This window comes from Oncorhynchus nerka, linkage group LG11, assembly GCF_034236695.1.
Source record: "Oncorhynchus nerka isolate Pitt River linkage group LG11, Oner_Uvic_2.0, whole genome shotgun sequence".
NCBI classification, from domain to species: Eukaryota; Metazoa; Chordata; class Actinopteri; order Salmoniformes; family Salmonidae; genus Oncorhynchus; species Oncorhynchus nerka.
This window is the reverse complement of record NC_088406.1, coordinates 37,729,214-37,750,771: the sequence shown is the minus strand read 5'-3', so window position 1 is coordinate 37,750,771 and position 21,558 is coordinate 37,729,214. Positions and strand designations below refer to the sequence as shown.

General features: G+C 43.2%; 1 protein-coding gene across 6 annotated transcripts in view; it reads right to left on the bottom strand.

Annotated features, from left to right (window-relative positions):
* The window catches only part of LOC115136823 (BCAS3 microtubule associated cell migration factor-like), a 362,747-nt gene that overhangs the window by 231,627 nt on the left and 109,562 nt on the right, over window positions 1-21,558 (bottom strand). For all 6 annotated transcript variants that reach the window (XM_029672640.2, XM_029672643.2, XM_029672642.2 and 3 more), the window contains one exon: window positions 8,311-8,461. In XM_029672640.2, the coding sequence (XP_029528500.1) occupies window positions 8,311-8,461 (151 nt within the window). The remainder of the gene's footprint in view (window positions 1-8,310; window positions 8,462-21,558) is intronic.

Here is a 21,558-nt window from a genome sequence, read left to right as displayed (position 1 = left end):
AGCCAAACAGCATGGGCCAGAGGTTACACAGATATCCAATAGCTAGTGGCTAGCCTAACAGCATGGATAGGGATTAGCCAGTAGCTAACATAACAGTATGGGCATGGGTTCATTACACCCGAAAGCTAGCCAACCAGCATGGGCAGGGGGGGCAGTTCAAGATTTTAACATTACCATTGGGCCTTGGCCTCAATTGAGCGTTCACTGGCACTGGGAGGCGGGCATCGCTGGTGTACTTTATCCCCCCTGTGAGGCACTTAACCCCTGGCATCCTGCTAGCCTCCTGCTGGGTAAATGGATGGTGGCTGATAGGATACGGATAAGTAGCGTTTCAGGTCTCAATGCAACAAGCCTGTACTGGATCTTGGGTTCACATAACGCATGTTGTGCTGTTTCTTATTTCTTATTTTATTTCTTAGTTCAGTTTGGAGAGGAACACTGCTGGTCAATAGAGGAAATATAACTTAGTTAAAGTCATGCAGGCAGTCTGTTCCAGATGGTTATGGTAATAAGTGATGTCGATAGGTTGTCTGTTTCTGACATGCTAAATTCTTTCAATAAACTGATAAAAGTAGGCAAATAGTTTCCAAACGCACTAACAATATGATATAAAAGATTACAACACAAATGACATTTGATATACAGTATAGGTAGTGCCTTCCACAAGTACAGTTGAAGTCGGAAGTTTACATACACATACACACGTACACAGGTTGGAGTCATTAAAACTCGTTTTTCAACCACTCCACAAATTTCTTGTTAAAAAACTATAGTTTTGGCAAGTCGGTTAGGATATCTACTTTGTGCATGACACAAGTAATTTTTCCAACAATTGTTCACAGACAGATTATTTTATCTATAATTCACTGTATCACAATTCCAGTGGGTCAGAAGATTACATACAATAAGTTGACTGTGCCTTTAAACAGCTTGGAAAATTCCAATGATGTCATGGCTTTAGAAGCTTCTGATAGGCAAATTGTCATAATTTGAGTCAATTGGAGGTGTACCTGTGGATGTATTTCAAGGCCTACCTTCAAACTCAGTGCCTCTTTGCTTGACATCATGGGAAAATCAAAAGAAATCAGCCAAGACCTCAGAAAAAAAATTATAGACCTCCACAAATCTGGTTCATCCTTGGGAGCAATTTCTAAACGCCTGAAGGTACCACGTTCATCTGTACAAACAATAGTACCCAAGTATAAACACAATGGGACCACGCAGCCGTCATACCGCTCAGGAATGAGACGTGTTTCGTCTCCTAGAGATGAACGTATTTTGGTGCGAAAAATGCAAATCAATCCCAGAACAACAGCAAAGGACCTTGTGAAGATGCTGGCGGAAACAGGTACAAAAGTATCAAAATCCACAGTAAACGAGTCCAATATCGACCTAACCTGAAAGGCCGTTCAGCAAGGAAGAAGCCACTGCTCTAAAACCGCCATAAAAAAGCCAGACTACGGTTTGCAACTGCATATGGGAACAAAGATCATACTTTTTGGAGAAATGTCCTCTGGTCTGATGAAACAAAAAGGCCTTAATGACCATCGTTATCCTTAATGACCATCGAAGAACACCATCCCAACCGTGAAGCACAGGGGTGGCAGCATCATGTTGCGGGGGTGCTTTGCTGCAGGAGGGACTGGTGCACTTCACAAAATAGATGGCATCATGAGGATGAAAATTGTGTGGATATATTGAAGGAACATCTCAAGACATCAGTCATCAGGCTTGGTCATACTAGTTGTGGCAAAATGGCTTAAGGACAACAAAGTCAATGTATTGGAGTAGCCATCACAAAGCCCTGACCTCAATCCTATAGAAAATTTGTGGGCAGAACTGAAAAGCATGTGCGAGCAAGGAGGCCTACAAACCTGACTCAGTTTCACCAGCTCTGTCAGAAGGAATGGCCAAAATTCACCCAACTTATTGTGGAAGCTTGTGGAAGGCTACCCGAGATGTTTGACCAAAGTTAAATTTCACATTCTTAAAATAAAGTGGTGATCCTAACTGACCTAAGACAGGGAATTTTTACTAGGATTAAATGTTAGGAAATGTGAAAAACTGAGTTTAAATGTATTTGGCTAAGGTTTATGTAAACTTCCGACTTCAACTGTACATAGAGTAGCTAGACGAATAGAAAAAGTAGCCAGCCAGGCACCCTCCGAGGTGTTTGAAAAATCTGGCTGAGGAAAGTATATTTTGGTGTGCTCTGGTACATTCTAATGCACTGACTCCATCTGAAATACACAATGAAATTATTGAAGACCTTACCTCCCAGATCGGAAGAATTTGTTGTGGTATTGTGTAGAAAAACATGACTTTATAATTTGAATGACTGAAAATGTATGAACCCAGAGTATTGCTAGTTGTTCTGGATATTGTCTCGGTCTACAGTATATGATCAGGACTACTTTCATATACAACTTTCATACTAAGACGTTGTCACGCCAACTTTAGCATTCAGACAACTTTAGCATTCAGACAACTTTAGCATTCAGACAACTTTAGCATTCAGACAACTTTAGCATTCAGACAACTTTAGCATTCAGACAACTTTTTCCACCTTATATTTATATCTGAAAGGTGTTGCCGGTATCAAAGCCTAAACTTTTATTTCTGCAAACCGACATAGTCATGATTTCTGTCTACAGCTTAGTATGAAACGTAGCCGTATTGCTGAGGCAGCACTGGCATGCACCACGCTTTTAAGCTCTTGATGGTTGCTAGGCAGCGGCTGTTACTACCAGCAATTCTAAACTTTGCGAGGCATGTCACTTCACCCATCTCTTTGCATAACCCTTCGAACAGTTTTCTTAACCACAACTAGATGGATACATAAATAATTACTGTGGGAATAAAAATCACTGAAACACAAAAATATTGGAATAAAGTAGGTTAATGTAGTTGAAGGCATCACATTGTTTCTTAGTGCTGATTGAAACTCCCAAAAAGTCATCCAATTGTTAAATCTACATTTGAAGCAATAGCATCATTAGCTTGTTCAACTATTTCAGCAGTGTGTCGTGCTGCTTTTAGACAAGCTTGAGGACTCCGTTTGGATATTGGTTAGGCTACACTTAGGCTGTGGAAATGTTGGCTAAGTTGAGGTGAGTGCTGCTCATCATCTATTCGTTTGCTCATCTATCACAGAGCAGAAACATTTAGCATGTAGCCTAAATCAAGTGTACGCCTATTATTTTGCTAAATCGCGTGTAGGTAAGTCCAAAAGACCGTGGAGGTTGTGAAATGTGAACATGAAACTCACACGCTTTTGAAAATACAGATTGCTATTATTATTTTAAGACCCTATTCATACTCTCAATGTAAGACCTTATACCCTCCCACACCTCCATGTAAATAAATTTGACTGCAACCAGAGATCTGTATATAATGACGAGATGCTCAGGTCTCCGCCCTAACATTGTCCCAAAGGCAGGAAGGCATGCGACAATCTTCGGTCCAAAATATGCCCATAGAAACACACTGGGCTTATTTTGGACAGATTCATCTCTTCTTCTCTGCTGCGTCTCCCTGTCATCGCTCGCTTTGTGACTGACAGGTGCCTATCATATCAATAGATTGCTAGAAGAGATGCATATCATTCATTCTAGCAGGAAAGGGCTAGACGGTCTAGCGAATTTAAAAACAATATAATATATAGCTGGCTGAAAATGAGTCTATAACCGGCCGCGCTAATGGAAAACACTGTAAAGGCCCAACTTACAGTATATAACGTACATATAATGTACTAAACGTACTAGCTAATGCTCACATTACGACTCTGTTGAGAACACACAGAAACACCAAGAAAAGCAGGCGGATGGTTGAAAGGGAAGAAGAGGGGATGAGGGGAGAGTGATAAATGGACCTGGGAGGTTGACGACCCCACTCCCATGGAGTAATCGTTCACACGTTCAACTCTTAACCCATGGGCCTTAATGCTGCTCTGCCAGGGCCATTAAAGGGAGGAGAGGGTGATTTGTGCAAACGGTTTAGTATGTGACACGTTCCATACGCAGTGCTGTGTGTGCGCTGGAGGCCTGCGCTACAGGGCTCGCTAGCTGCTTTTAGGCTCTTAAAGCCCATCTCCTCTCAGTGCTTTTCTCATTAGAGCTCTATGAGACAATGGGTTGGCAGGCGGCTAGTTGCTCCTACTGTAGAAAAGTATTATAGTAATCTGTTCTGCCCATCTGTGGAAGGTCAGGAGGGCCCACTCTCTGTCTCCCTCGCTCTCTCCATCTCCCTCGCTCTCTCCATCTCTGTCTGCATTAGCGGAGAATACCCATCAGTGGGATTTACTCCAGGTCAGACTCCCTTGTTTTCCTTTTCATCTCCATCTCTAATTCATTGCCGTTTCATTTCAAACACGTGTCTCTCTGAGTCCGTTTCTGAGTATACTTTTCTAGCAATACAATCCAGGATTGAAGCAAAGCAAACACTAAAAAGTTAAAAAGCTCTCGAAGGCCTCAAATGACAGTGCTCATTTCTCTCTCTCTCTCTTACACTCTCTGTCTCTCCGTCTCAGACTTCTGCCAAATATGGCTGACAGGAAACCAGAGGTCATGTGGGGGGGTCACCTCCTCCACCATTCTCACTGTACTAAAGACCTGGGTTCAAAAGTACCCTGCCCATCTGGCTCTCTAGCAATTTGAACCCATGTCTGTTGTACCCTGTGGGGAGAGAGCCCACATCTCTGTAGTGACTTTGAGGTGTCCCAGAGCCTTGGCTCCAGCTCTGTCTGCTCCCTTACCCTGGAACTCTGCCCTCGTCTGGTGGAGGTTATCGGGGCAGAATACTGTGCATCACAGGGATACATCTCATCCCCTCTCTCCAAACACAGAGACAACTGGAACAACTCTGAAAAAGGGAGGGATGGGGGGGGTCCTTTCATCTCCCTTACTCCTAAATTGCTTGTTCTGAGAGAAGCAAACTGTTGAAAGTCTTCAGCTCCAATTCTGGCCTGTTAGCAATTAAACCGATATATTGGAGCCGATATTGGCCTTTTCTATCGGCTTTGCCGATAGTCCCTCTACATAGCAAAACTGCTGCTATTCCAGCAGCCACTCACTGCCTGAGCCACGAGCACTGGACAATGCAGAGGAAGGTCTAGCTGGGAAAATCTGAAGCAGCAGCAAGCTAGCTCATTTACCAACAGAAAGGTGCATTATTGAGAAATGGATGAACTGACACATTGACCAAAATCAAAACTCCTGTTGCAAATATTAGTTTACTTAATTCACTAATAACAAGGCTTGTGTTGATGTGCCCGGACATACATGCAATAAGCAAGCTAGCTAGCTATGTGACTTGTTAGCAAAGATTATGATAACTAACCCTTTCATTTGTGGTGTTAGCTAGCTACGAATATTAGCTACTATGCTAGCTAGCTGGCTAGATATACATGGTGCTAAGATATCAGATAGGAGCCAATAGTCAACGTGGCTAGCTAACGTTAGCTGGTTATCATTTTTCGGGAACGAGCCATCTGACTTGCGAAGTAACGTTAGCTATTTCATGGCGCTGATCTGACCGACGCAATCATATCTGTAAATTGACAATTGTTAGTCGGATTAGATGATTGTTGTAATAGGGAAAGAAAGAAGTGTTTTAAAATGTTTTAGAGATGCGTCCTGACATCTGAAGATAAAATATTTTTTCCTTACCATGGAAAATTACAAAAAAATCCAACTTTCATAAGCCTCTGTGATCATTAGGTTGGACACATTTACAATTAATAGATTTTCTTCATATTCTCAAACTAATAAATGTGCCTATATGATGTCCTTCCATATAGGCATGACATGCTGGAGTGATGCTTCTATACACATGTTGTTGATCAGTAGGCTAATATAAGTCTCATATGTCAACTGTAGCATTATTGAGCTTGTTTTGATCAACCAAAACAAGCTCAATAACTCAATGCATGCAGACAGTCCTACTGAATATGCATTCACCTGTATTGTGAGTAGACCTGTGCCATCTTGATTTACCCAGATTATCAAGACCATTCAAATAAAAGTTGTACCGTTATGTAGTTAGTTTTTATCAATCTAAGTCAAATGTATTGTTTGATTTTAAAATTGATGCATACATGGCTATCTCTGGGATATTTTGTCACCAACATCTTCAAATGTAATGATATTGAATATCGGCTATCCTACTTGACCCCCAAAAAACAGTATCGGCCCGAAATAAATCCATATCAATCTTTCTCTAATAGCAACGGCTAGTCCGGTTCCATAGGAGATCATAAAGGAAGTTGGAATAGGACGGGAGGATACCTTCAGAATGGTGCAATGGAGTGTGTGTGTGTGTTTGAAATGCACTAGAGTAGGCTGCAGACAGACGGGCCATGAGAGAATGTAGGTTAACCACCTGGTGTGTTCCTCTCCCACTCTGCCAACGGGTATCTGCTCACACAGGTGTAAATACAGCTACCGGATGGCCCGTTTGCGCGCTCGCTCGCACACACACACACACACACACACACGGCTACGCAAACAAACAAACAGATGGTGCCTAGATACTCCTGTGCAAGTCTCCGTGAACACACTTGATATCACCCCGCACTTCATGGGCCCAACCTGCCGCCTATGTGTGTGTGTGTGTGTGTGTGTGTGTGTGTGTGTGTGTGTGTGTGTGTGTGTGTGTGTATGCAGGGGGTCTGGTGCAGTGCAGCAGAGAGATGCACAGCTGCCTGTCTAGCTTCATTAGCCCGCCCTGACGCCTTCTCTCCTGAAGCGGACAGACGAATGGAAAGATGGGAGTTATCTTTAATGTACATGTCTGACTTGAGTAGGACAGGAGCTTTATTTTATTGTGACTTTGCTGTGGCAACTAATACAGTCCTATTGTTTTGACTTGAATTGAATCTCACCTGGTGAGAAGGTTGTGATTGTCTATTTGAGAGTCTACAGACAGACAGACAGACAGGCAGGCAGGCAGACTAAAGCAGCCGATCTGTAAAAAAAAGAAGTAATAATCAACTAGCCAGTTTAGGAGTTTCCTCCAGAAGGATGACCTGCCAGTTATACTCTCAAATCTCTCCTCTCTACCTACTGTGTTTTGCTAAGTAGGGCATTATGCAAAAAAAAGTGTTTCCTTTCACCATAAAACAAATCCCTTGTAATAATCGTGCAGATTAATCAAACTAATGATGGTGTGTTTCTAACCACCAGTCTCAGATGTCTAGTGTCTTTATACACAACTGAAGTGATCTAATATCATTGGGAAGAAACCCCAGTTGTCTGCTGCTTCCATCATTACAACATGTCCATTCAAACATGACAGGAAAATGACATTTAAATGAAAATATTAAAATCCAGCCATAATTGTGATGCCACCTGTATGTAAATGAAGTTCACAAGGTGCAGTCTCTCTCCTCTGACTCACCGCCTCTTAAAACTACAGACTTAGTCATAGCGTGACTGACCAAGAGAGAGGAGAGGGAGAGGACACACTGACACGCATAGATACTGCCTGATAGAGAGACTCACTGGTAAATGTTTCCATAGAGACATGTAGCTTTACTGTAGTGTAGCTGTACATAGAGACAGACTGGCAACAGATTCCAAACCAGGCTGGATATTATATCATGTGGATGTTTCTTGCAAATCCAATGGGTTCATAACAGATACAGATCAAAAACAAAAAATGTAACATGATCAATGGCTTTGGCTGTGACCAAAGGAGGACAGGCTGAGTTGTAAAGGCTACTTCAGGTTGATACTAGTGAATAGCTAGATGGACAGAGTGTGATGGACAGAATGTGATGGACAGAGTGTGATGGACAGAGTGTGACGGACAGAGTGTGAAGGACAGAGTGTGAAGGACAGAGTGTGAAGGACAGAGTGTGAAGGACAGAGTGTGATGGACAGAGTGTGAAACCAGAGTGTGACAGAGTGTGAAGGACAGAGTGTGAAGGACAGAGTGTGAAGGACAGAGTGTGAAGGACAGAGTGTGAAGGACAGAGTGTGACGGACAGAGTGTGAAGGACAGAGTGTGACGGACAGAGTGTGACGGACAGAGTGTGACGGACAGAATGTGACGGACAGAGTGTGACGGACAGAGTGTGACGGACAGAGTGTGACGGACAGAGTGTGACGGACAGAGTGTGAAGGACAGAGTGTGAAGGACAGAGTGTGAAACCAGAGTGTGAAACCAGAGTGTGAAGGACAGAGTGTGAAGGACAGAGTGTGAAGGACAGAGTGTGACGGACAGAGTGTGAAGGACAGAGTGTGACGGACAGAGTGTGACGGACAGAGTGTGACAACAACACATGGCTGGATGCAGGGCAGGAAGACTCACCCGGAGCGCTTGGTCATGGTGCCCAGGGTCATGGGCTGCTTGATCTGTGCCAGGGGCAGCACTATGGTGAGGCTGGGCAGAGGGGACAGACGAGGGTTACCCATGTTGTTGTTGGTGAAGTTGTTGTACGACTCCTGGCTGGTGAGTTTAGCTGCACAGAGAGAGAGAGAAAATATTTAATAAAAGTCCTATTTTATAGTCCAAGTCCAACAGTAACAATGCAACAGTTCATGTAGTCCTATGTTTCATCAACATATGAACACACGCATACCTGGGGTCCAAGCCCTTGGAGGAGCCGTGGCCCTGATTGGAGGTAACCAGCTCAAGATGCGGCGCCTCAGAGCCACTAGTACCCAGCAGTCAGTTAATCAGACCTAATCAACAGGAGTCGCACACACACACACGCCTCTCTCATCTGAGTGGAGCCCAAGCTAAACACAATCAGGCCATGTCAAAGGGCACCACATCGAATGGCGTTAAAGAGCTACATCAGAGAGGTGCATGATGTTTGAGTATGGCATGAACACACAAACACGCACTCACACACATAAAGATGTTTGCTCACTGCAGGCTTAGTAGACTTAGAGAATGTTCCCCTTTCTCTAACTGTGCAAATACATTGCATTTAAGCACTAATTGTAAATACCAAAGCAGTAATGTAGAATCCATTCATTCCTATGCATGTAAAACAGCAGCAGTAAGTCAGGTCACTTCTAGGATTTCAACATCTATTGCGTGTACGTTAAATATTACGAGACGTTTTTACAGTGAAAACCAATGGCAGGTTCTTATGTCCACCACATCACACCTGGTTTCAGCAAGTTAGAACTATTTGATGAGACACTATCTCATGATCTATGGAATATATCCCTTTGAAATTGTACAGTGAATATAATATGAAGAGCTTTATTCAATATGCAGGTCACCTGAGAAGAACGGTAAAGTCCTCGCATGATGTTTGACCTGATCATAGCCCTCAACATTAGTTCCATATAATTCCTGAATCACATGAACCTGTGCAATATAAATAAGTCATTCATTAAAGACAACATGGGAAACGGGATTTACCCATTTCTACATAAGCTCTACTCTCCATCATGACACAATACACTTCAACCGAGAATGTACTATGATGTATTTTACAATACAATCTGTGTCCTTACAAAGATTCAAGTTTAAGTACTCTCGCAGAAGAACAGCATAACCTTCAGGACCAAAACTCAATGATCTTTCTCTGAATGTTTTCCTTTCTCCATTGTTGCATTTGAAAGGCGAAAGCCATCGAGTTTAAAAGGGGGGAACCCAGGGACAAAGAGACAAAAGAAAACATGCTACAAAAACAACACAATGAAGAAGGAGAGGGTTGTGATGATTATTGGAATCAAAGCAGTGATGGGGAGAGGAGGATGAAGGGGGGAACAGGGGGAGGAAGATGCGGGGGAGGAGGGGGTTTAGATCATTAAAGTGTTTTTCTGTGTTTCATTAGTGCGGCCAAATAATGTCTTTGTGTCAATCCAAAAAGAGACCATTTAGATGTGGAGGCCCAACAAAACAGCAGGGCCTTCAGAGAGGAGGACGTTATACAAACTTAGTTTGTATCCCAAATGGAGCCCAATTCCCTATATAGTGCACTACTTTTGACCAGGGTTTAAAGGGCTCTGGTCAAAAGTAGCGCACTATGTAGGGAAAAAGGTGCCATTTGGAATTCAGCCCTCCTTCCCACTTGGCCTCTAAGCCTCTCCGTCTCTCCAACCCGACAGAGAGAGAGACAGTTGCCCTGGGCTCTCGAGGGCCCTTCACATTTCAAAAGCACTACACCCCCAACGCAGCCACCTTTTGTGTGGAAGAGACGGAGAAAAAAGGAGGAATTTGAACAGGAAGCAGCCTGTAAAACCATAATGGTGCTACAGCTGGCCTAAACGTAGGACAGGAGGAAGAAAAAATCTTAATGAATTTAGCATCCTTCCAACAGCACACTTCAACCCACCGCTCTCTCTCCGTCTCTCTTTTCTTTTCTCTCAGTCTCTCTCCCCATCTCAATCTTTCTCTCAGTCTCTCTCCCCATCTCAATCTTTCTCTCAGTCTCTCTCCCCATCTCAATCTTTCTCTCAGTCTCTCTCCCCATCTCAATCTTTCTCTCAGTCTCTCTCCCCATCTAAATCTTTCTCTCAGTGTCTGCATGCACCACATTAACCCCCTCACCCTTGACAACCCAAAGAGGAACAGGTGTAGTTGACTTTGGTGGAGCTATCGTGGCTATTGGGCTGTTGACTGGACCGATACACCCCCCCCCGTTATTCCAAGGGGCCCAACTCATCAGAGGCCAGTCAGTGAGGAGAGGACAGGGAAAAGTGGCGAAAACCACGCACAGGCAGAAGACGATATCTAAAACACATCTTGGATGTCTGCTTGTCTGAGGGGGAGAGAGAGGAGAAGGAGTGTCTGGCAGAGAGATCGCTAGCCTAGCGAGGGAGCGAGATGGGGCCATGATTTGATTAATGACTGGGGCGTGATGTGCCTGAGCACTGATACATGACAGCCCCATGGAAAGAAGATCCATCAATGCAAATCCACCCGGCCCAGTCCAGCCAAGGCTCCCGCCAAAGGTCAGCATGTCACCTGACCCAGCCTGATCTCTCCATCCCGCCATCCCTCCATTTCCCTTGATCCTAAACTTTGCTCCCTCTAACCCTTCATCCAGCCATCCCTCCATCTCTACCTCTTTTCCTCTGTTCTTTTCTACATCCCTCACTCTCTACCTCTATCCATCCATCTCCATCCCTCCATCCTTCTCTACATCCCTCACTCTCTCTACCTCTATCCATCCATCTCCATCCCTCCATCCTTCTCTACATCCCTCACTCTCTCTACCTCTATCCATCCATCCATCTCCATCCCTCCATCCTTCTCTACATCCCTCACTCTCTCTACCTCTATCCATCCATCTCCATCCCTCCATCCTTCTCTACATCCCTCACTCTACCTCTCCATCCATCTCCATCCATCCATCTCCATCCCCTCCATCCTTACTACATCCCTCACCTCTATCCATCCATCTCCATCCCTCCACTTCTCTATCCATCCATCTCCATCCCTCCATCCTTCTCTACATCCCTCCCTCACTCCCTTCTGCTCCGAACCAATTTGCATCCTCATCTAAACAGCGTCTCTCCGTCTCTCGGTTTCCCTCTCAGCCCGGTCATGGATATCTCGCTTTTGCTGCCCGATTTGCATCCGATGCACACAAGAAATGAGCTCGGCCGTTTCCGAGAAGAAAAAAAAGTGTCTAGACATTGCAGCTGTTGACAAATATTTTCATGTTGAATTTGAATTGTGTTTTGTTTGCACGTGGACTTGGGACTTGGTCGTGAAAAAGCAAGTAAGGTAAAGAGGAACACTCTGGTAGAGAGTGAGGTACGTATAGAGAAAGGTAGAGAGAGAGAAGTAGAAGAGAGAAGTAGAGCGAGACAGACAGAAAGAAAGCAAGCAGTGGATGCAAGGCTAGGGAATACTGATGTACACTGAGTGAACAAAACATTAGGAACACCTGCTCTATCCATGACAGACTGACCAGGTGAATCCAGGCGAAAGCTATGATCACTTATTGATGACACTTGTTAACACTTGAGACATGGATTGTGAATGGGCAAGACAAAAGATATAAGTGCCTTTGAACGGGGTATGGTAGTATGTGCCAGGCGTACCAGTTTGAGTGTGTCAAGAACTGCAACGCTGCTGGGTTTTTCATGCTCAATAGTTTCCAGTGTGTCAAGAATGGTTCACCACCCAAAGTACATTCAGCCAACTTGACACAACTGTGGGAAGCATTGGAGTCAACATGGGCCAGCATCCCTGTGGAACACTTTTGACACCTTGTAGAGTCCATGCACTGACTAATTGAGGCTGTTGTGAAAGCAAATAGGGCTGCAACTCCATATTAGGAAGGTATTCCTAATTTTTTGTACATTCAGTGTATACCGTTTCATCCATTCATGCCTTTCTTGCTTGTCCAAGTTCTCCAGACATCTTATAGTGAAGAGAGAAGGAGGGAGGGTTGGGGGCACAGGAAGTAGGGATTAAGGTGAAGGAAATGAGGGGGTATAAGAGGAGAAAGGAACTTTAGCTACTCTGTTGAGCTGAAGTTTCGCTTTCATGCCAAACCAGCCCTGCGATAGCAATTCCCCAAACTATTATTATTAAAATACTCACTTCCAGAGAAGAGAAAAAGAGAGAGAGAGTGGAAGAGAGAGAGAGAGAGAGAGAGACACTTTAACCATTTGCACATTGTTACAACACTGTATATAGACATTTGAAATGTCTTTATTCTTTTGGAACTTTTGTGAGTGTAATGTTTAATGTTAATTTTGTATTATCTATTTCACTTGCCTTGGCAATGTAAACATATGCCAACATGCCATGCCAATAAAGCGCCTTCAACTGAGAGAGAGAGAGAGAGAGCAAGAGAGAGAAAAACAAAACCAAATGTCTATCTGGCCCACCACTTCACCCTGGACAGCCTTTACGACCAGGTCCACCTATACAAGGCAGCAGTGCCCACCTTCGTCTGGAACCAAAAGGAACTCACCCCAACCCCAGCCCCTGACACAGGAGCTACAGATCAATAGACACCCCGCCCAGACCAGCGAGACACTCTCGCAGACCTGCAGGACCCACCCACCCCCCGGACCTACACATGGAGGAACACGCCGAGAGGACCTACATTCAGACCACAGCACCACCAGGCACATCCACAACCTAACCAATCTACACCCCATTTAGGCCCCCTAAGACCAGACCTATGGAGATGGACCCACTGGTTGCCCTCTAGGTTAAAGAGAGCTGGTAGTCCCATTCACAAAACTATGAGGTGTGAAACAGGGAAGGGACTCAAGAGGTATGCTGGTATAGAGCAGACCTAACTCACTCTATTAAATTAATCAAAACAGGAACATTTTACATTCGGCTGGAAATTCAAAAGAAAATTCTCAACAGAGAAAAAAAGTCCTCCTGTGTGCTACCTATATCCCCCCACTAGAATCCCCATACTTTAATGAAGACAGCTTCTCCATCCTGGAGGGGGAAATCATTCATTTCCAGGCCCAGGGACATGTACTAGTCTGTGGCGACCTAAATGCGAGAACTGGACAAGAACCTGACACCTTCAGCACACAGGGGGACAAACAACTACCTGGAGGTGAAAGCATTCCCTCCCCCATATGCCCCCCTAGACACAACTCCTGCAGCTCTGTTGAATGCTGGGTATGTACATAGTCAATTGGTAGACTTTGAGGGGACTCCTATGGTACACCTATAGCTCATCTCTTGGCAGTAGTACTGTAGACTACTTTATCACTGACCTCAACCCAGAGTCTCTCAGAGCATTTACAGTCAGCCCACTGACACCCCTATCAGATCACAGCAAAATCACAGTCTACTTGAACTGAGAAATACTCAATCATGAGGCATCAAAGACAAAGGAACTGAATAATATTAAGAAAAGCTATAGATGGAAGGAAAGTAGTGTGGAAATCTAGCAAAAAACAATTAGGCTACAACAAATTCAATCCCTTTTAGACAACTTCCTAGACGAAATGTTTCACTGTAATAATGAAGGTGTAAACTTCGCAGTAGAAAACCTAAACAGTATATTTGACCTCTCAGCTTCCCTATCAAATCAAAACATTTCAAACAAAAAACGAAGAAAATTAACAACAACGACAAATGGTTTGATGAAGAATGCAAAAAGAAAGAAATTGAGAAAACTATCCAACCAAAAACTGAGACCCAGAAAACCTGAGCCTACGCCTTCACTATGGTGAATCACAAAAACAATACAGAAATACACTACGAAAAAATAAGGAATAGCACGTCAGAAATCAGTTCAACGTAATTGAAGAATCCATAGAATCTAACCTCTTCTGGGAATATTGGAAAACTCTAAACAAACAACAACACAAAGAGTTATCTATCCAAAACGGAGATGTATGGGTAAACCACTTCTGTAATATTTTTGGCTCTATAACAAAGAACAAACAGCAAAAACATATACATGATCAAATACAAATCTTAGAATAAACGATTACAGACTACCAGAACCAACTTGGATTCTCCAATTACATTGAATGAACTACAGGACAAAATACAAACCCTCCAACCCAAAAAGACTTGTGGTGTTAATGGTATCCTCAATGAAATGATAAAATATACAGACCACAAATTCCAATTGGCTATACTTAAACTCTTTAACCTCATCCTCCCCAATATTTGGAGGAATGGTCACCCCAATCCACATAAGTGGAGACAAATTTGACCTCAATAACTTCCGTGGGATAGGCGTCAACAGCAACCTTGGGAAAAATCCTCTGAACTATCATTAAGAGCAGAGTTTCCTCAGTGAAAACAATGTACTGAGCAAATGTCAAATTGGCTTTTTAACAAATTACCGTACGACAGACCACGCACACCCTAATTGGCAAACAAACAAAACAAAACAAACAAAGGCAAAGTCTTCTCATGCTTTGTTGATTTCAAAAAAGTTTTTGACTCAATTTGACATGAGGGTCGGCTACACAAATTGCTGGAAAGTGGTGTTGGGGGAAAAACATTCAACATTATAAAATCAACAAGTGTGCGGTTAAAATTGGCAAAAAACACACAATTCTTTTCACAGGGTCGTGGGCTGAGACAGGGATGCAGTTTAAGCCCCACCCTCTTCAACATATATATCAACAAATTGGCGAGGGCACTAGAACAGTCTGCAGCAGCACCTGGCCTCACCCTACTAGAATCTGAAATCAAATGTCTACTGTTTGCTGATTATCTGGTGTTTCGGTCCCCAACCAAAGAGGGCCTACAGCGGGACCTATTTCTTCTGCACAGATTATGTCAGACCTGGGCCCTGACAGTAAATCTCATTAAGACAAAAATAATAGTGTTCCAAAAAAGTTCCAGTTGCCAGGACCACAAATACAAATTCCATCTAGAAACCGCTGCCCTAGAGCACACAAAAAACTATAAATACTTCAGCCTAAACATCAGTGTCATGACGTTGGCCTGGGGGGTAGGTTTATGACAGTCATAAATACCTCTTCCCCCTTTTTCCTCTCTCTACCCTACTGAGGTTACATTTGCAAAATCCTTGGTGAACATAGAGATTCTGAGAACATCAGAAGGTGGGGGGGAAATAAACTATATTCTGGTAATCCGAACAATTGAACATATGCAGTGGTACTTAATGAATATGATGTCAGTTCGGTTGTCATCTGAGACATTCTCATCAATGATAAGATGACAAACTCTACAGTGGAAAGTCTACACATCAGAGTTATCGGATTCACATGGAATTGTTGTTCAATTTAAATGTTTGAATATGAAATTATTCGTGATGGAATGAAATGTGATTTTAGCTTCTAATATGGGAAATTTGGGTTTTCATAAGGTAGGGCTCTGCTCAATCAGTGGCCCGCCCCTGTGAAGGGAAATGGCCTATAAAACTTTTCTAACACGCCCTCCTCTCCCTTCCTATATAACGACGACAATATAACTTCCTATTCCGAGGACATAGGACGACGGTCCGATGTCAGAATGGTTCAGATAATACTATTAGAGAGTGAGAGAGCTAGAAAGTGCCAGACAAAAAGGGGATCCCAGTGGACAAAGTGAATACAAATTAAAAGAACCCTTATTATACGCTGCAAAGAAAAAAAACATCCACAAGATTGACTGTTTTCCCAAGGTATCACAAGACATTTGTGGAAAAGCCATCAGACTGAGTCGCAGGTAAAGATGGCGCGCCAGAGCAGGGCAAGGCATCTCCCATCACCACTCTCCTCTCCTCAGTTTCCCCACCCGCCTGCTATATTAAGGCTGCTGTATAGCTGAGGGGAGGTCAAGCCAACCTGTGTGAAAATGGCTTATCCCCAAACCACCCGTGATGGGGGTTTGTTTTAGGAGACGTCATTTGGGACACTCAGGGGACCGTTTATAAAAAATATAGTTGGTAGCAAACTTTACTGAAATTTCTCATGTGTCCAAATGTGCAAACCTTAAGAGACATTTCCCACATGTAGGCCCACTTTATTGATGTGTCAAAGAGCATCCAAACGGACAACCTAGTTCACAACAACCAAACACACACACCGCAATCAGATATATTAGTTTACAGCAGTACATGTCAGCACAACAGTATTTACAATGCCTCAGATGGTTGATATGGTGACAGAGAGGATGGGTATTTTTTGAGTTAGAGATAACGCAAGAGAGAAAGCTATACGAGAGAGTGATGGAAGGAGAGATGGAGAGAACAATAGAGCCAATGTAGAGGGTCTGGATGTGAATGCCTATCTACAAGGCTGATCGGCAGGACCAGGCAGGCAGTAATCTGATCATGTCCATGTAGTTCAGAGGTAAGCAGCCAGGTCTACACAGCTCAGCATCAGCAGGAACCTCTCAAACATAGGTACAGCTCAGAAGTCACTTAACTACCAATGGCATCCTGCAGCACTGCTAACCCCCCCGATGGAGAGGAGAGGAATGAAACAGGACCGGTTGGCCTGGCAGATGCTCCCACATGACCCCCCAGCCAGCAGGAGAGGCCACAGTCAAGACCAGAGACAGAGACAGAGGGATGAGGAAGGGGGCATGAGTGCCTCAATAAGCAGTATGTACCATCAACAATCTTTATATGGTGATATTTTGATGTAAGTGCAAATGTACTGGTTGTTCAGATAACTAAGTTTCTAATATAAAAAACCCTAACTATTCCCTTCCTGGTCAGCCACAATGTCTTACACACGACTGGCAAGACCATGCTTCCTTTAATCAAAGTTACCACTGTTCAACCACATGTTCAACAGCTAGCTAATTAATCAACATCTTTAGAGGCCCACAGTTCTCTGTTCAGCTTCCAAACACAGCCCAAAGTAAAGACTGGTATTTTTGTAACTATTTACAAATGTATTTGGTAACTCATTCCAGTCTTAAAAATATCCTCGATCGAAATGGAGCATAGTAACTTTATGATTATCGTCCAATAACAATGGTGGTTACATTTAAATAACTGGTAGCAACCTCAAGAGCACTTTCATCTAGATTTAACTGGCACAATTCAGCAGTCTCTATATCAAGAGAATGACATTTAAAAAGTCCCATTTAAAAAAATCCCAAACAGACAATGCAGTTAAACACATTAATTTACACTTTTCCAAAACACACAAGACAAATAACTTATTTTATTCCAATAGGATTGCATATGCGCAATTAAAAAAAAGACAGCAATTTTAAACAAATACTGCATCTTTATTTATGACAATAGGCTACAGAAACACAACCATCTATATCCTTCTCATAATAGAAATACATCCCATATAATGACACAACTTAATTGGTTCGCTTTTCATTCAAGCTCTAAATATACACTGCTCATAAAAATAAAGGGAACACTAAAATAACACATCCTTGATCTGAATGAATGAAATAGTTTTATTAAATACTTTTTTCTTTACATAGTTGAATGTGCTGACAACAAAATCACAAAACTTATCAATGGAAATCAAATGTATCAACCCATGGAGGTCTGGATTTGGAGTCACACTCAAAATTAAAGTGGAAAACCACACTACAGGCTGATCCAACTTTGATGTAATGTCCTTAAAACAAGTCAAAATGAGGCTCAGTAGTGTGTGTGGCCTCCACGTGCCTGTATGACCTCCCTACAACGCCTGGGCATGCTCCTGATGAGGTGGCGGATGGTCTCCTGAGGGATCTCCCAGACCTGGACAAAAGCATCCGCCAACTCCTGGACAGTCTGTGGTGCAACGTGGCTGGCGTTGGTGGATGGAGCGAGACATGATGTCCCAGAGGTCTGGGGAACGGGCGTGCCAGTCCATAGCATCAATGCCTTCCTCTTGCAGGAACTGCTAACACACTTCAGCCACATGAGGTCTAGCATTGTCTTGCATTAGGAGGAAGCCAGGGCCAACCGCACCAGCATATGGTCTCACAAGGGGTCTGAGGATCTCATCTCGGTACCTAATGGCAGTCAGGCTACCTCTGGCGAGCACATGGAGGGCTGTGCGGCCACCCAAAGAAATGCCACCCCACACCATGACTGACCCACCGCCAAACCGGTCATGCTGGAGGATGTTGCAGGCAGCAGAACGTCTCCAGACTCTGTCACATGTGCTCAGTGTGAACCTGCTTTCATCTGTGAAGAGCACAGGGCGCCAGTGGCGAATTTGCCAATCTTGGTGTTCTCTGGCAAATGCCAACCGTCCTGCACGGTGTTGGGCTGTAAGCACAACCCCCACCTGTGGACGTTGGGCCCTCATACCACCCTCATGGAGTCTGTTTCTGATTGTTTGAGCAGACAAATGCACATTTGTGGCTTGCTGGAAGTCATTTTGCAGGGCTCTGGCAGTGCTCCTCCTGCTCCTCCTTGCACAAAGGCGGAGGTAGCGGTCCTGCTGCTGGGTTGTTGCCCTCCTACGGCCTCCTCCACGTCTTCTGATGTACTGGCCTGTCTCCTGGTAGCACCTCCATGCTCTGGACACTACGCTGACAGACACAGCAAACCTTCTTGCCACAACTCGCATTGCTGTTCCATCCTGGATGAGCTACACTACCTGAGCCACTTGTGTAGGTTGTAGACTCCGTCTCATGCTACCACTAGAGTGAAAGCACAGCCAGCATTCAAGTGACCAAAACATCAGCCAGGAAGCATAGGAACTGAGAAGTGGTCTATGGTCACCACCTGCAGAACCACTCCTTTATTGGGGGTGTCTTGCTAATTGCCTATAATTTCCACCTGTTGTCTATTCCATTTGCACAACAGCATGTGAAATTTATTGTCAATCAGTGTTGCTTCGTAAGTGGACAGTTTGATTTCACAGAAGTGTGATTGACTTGGAGTTACATTGTGTTGTTTAAGTGTTCCCTTTATTTTTTTGAGCAGGGTATAAGGGTGATATATTATTGTTGCCTGAGTGTCCTGTGTTCCAATGTAACTGGCGGTACATTAGCAAGGCTGCTTGGCTCTCTGTTGGCTCTCTGTTGGCTCTCTGTTGGCTCTCTGACTCAGGTTGTGAGAAGAGTCACTAATTAATTTCCTCACCATGTTAAAGCTATGGAGGGCTACGCGTCTCAGCCAAGCCCTGAGCCTTCGCTGCCCTATACAGAGACATCAGACGGGTTTACCAGAGGAGAACACACAGCAGAATACAGGGGCTCCCCAACAATAAGCCACACCGAAGCTAGTCAGATAGAGTTAAAGACAGTTGGCTACAGTTCCACATCATCACAACAGAGGTTCAACCGACAGTTAGCTAGAGCAACTCACACTCAGGCTACAATAGAGGAAGTGAGAAACACTGGGGGCTTGGTAACTATAATGGAGGCCTTTCTGTGAAGTAACCCAGTGTAACGAGACAAGGTAACAAGTAAAAGCTGTTCTATTGAGAAACACAGAGTGGCCTATGTGGCGCACAATCGGTTGAAGTGACAATTCTCTCAACCTATGTAGAACAGTGAAACAGAGTTCTTTTATTTTAACATTATAATTTAGAAAATCCAATAACTATGAGTGGTAGTGAAAGGGGTTTAGTGGTCAGAGACTAAGCTATTAGGAGTTACATAAAAATGAGTCCCCACAGTGGAGTCAACCAACCACTGACAAAGATACATATTCCTTCAACTTAGGTATTTTTGGTTCCAGTAAATACAGAGAACACAAATTTCAGTAAATGTCTTGTTTGATTGCTGTGTGGTTTTACTCTGAGATCACCGTTATTGACTCAAGCAGAGGTCAGCAGCCGACTGGGCCTCGAACCGCAATGAGGAAAAACACACAACTACAGTACAGTCCTGGCCTGGCTGCCCCACACACAACCCAGACACACATTAAAAATAATACTAAAACTATATGTACAAGCTTATACCGTACTTCACACTTTTATTTTCTATGTTTTATTTATTTTGAGAATTTCCACTTGCACATCCTAAATTGTAGATGAATGTAAATTGTGGTTAATTGTTTCATGAGTATTTTGGGATTTGTAATTTTCAGAGAAAATGGTTTCTCTCCAACTGTGATATTTCTTAACCCAGTGTGATAATAAGTGTGATAATTTGAGAATTTTTTTTTTAACTCAAATTTACAAAGCTCCCCGTTTTAATTTCAGGAACATACATTTTGGTCCCAGTGAGACATCAGAATCATAAAAGAACACCTACTGTAAACATATTCAGACAACCTAGGGGTCTATGGGAAATATGTACATTTATGGCAACAAAATATAAATCTTCCTTTAGGGCCTCTTCAGTTTCACCCAGTGTATTACATCTGAGGCTAAATCAGATTAAAACTAAATAATACATTCATTATGGATTTCTTCTCTTTTAACAATACTACAATAAATCAAATATTTACACAGGGAAAAATGTGAGAAAAAATTTGTGCTAGGCTAGTGTTACAAAACATTCAGTTTGTGTTAAACCCAAAATACAATTACCAAACTACCCTACATACTGTGAATTTAAAGTGGAACTCATGAGGGGAATGTTTTTCAGTGGAAAGGAAGTGACCATTCATAAAAAGGAAGGCAGGAGGAATTACAGGGCTGTCCCAGCCCCTTCTGTTTCTGTTGGGCTAGATTCCTATCAAGGCAAAACTATGCTGCGCCAGTCAAGCTTTACACGCCTTCTCCTCGCTCTCTCAGTGGAGTGGAATAGGGACTGACTGGCACTACAGAGCCAGGCCAGCTTTCTGCCAAGAGTAACTCTGAGAACACAGTGCCATACAGAGGATGACACTGGTACTACACGCTGAGAGAGTCCATGGAATATGTACTGCAACTTTTTTTAAATTTAACCATTATTTATTAAACTAGGCAAGTCAGTTAAGAACAAATTCTTATTGACAATGACGGCCTACCCCAGCCAAACCCGGACAACGTTGAGCCAATTTGTGCGCCACCCTATAGGACTCCAATCACGGCTGGAAGTCAGTAGTTTCTTTGGAAAATGTATTGTTTTTCCATTCAATGTCAAATACATATATGAGGAACACTACATGATACAATAACTTAAAAAGGAAGCCTTTTCAGTTTTGATTACAAACCGGTAAGATATCAAATCAAATTTTATTTGTAAAATGCTTTGGAGACAACAGTTGTAGACTAACAGTGAAATGCTTACTTACGGGTCCATTTCCAACAATGCAGATACATTTAAAAAAATATATAAATTATAACA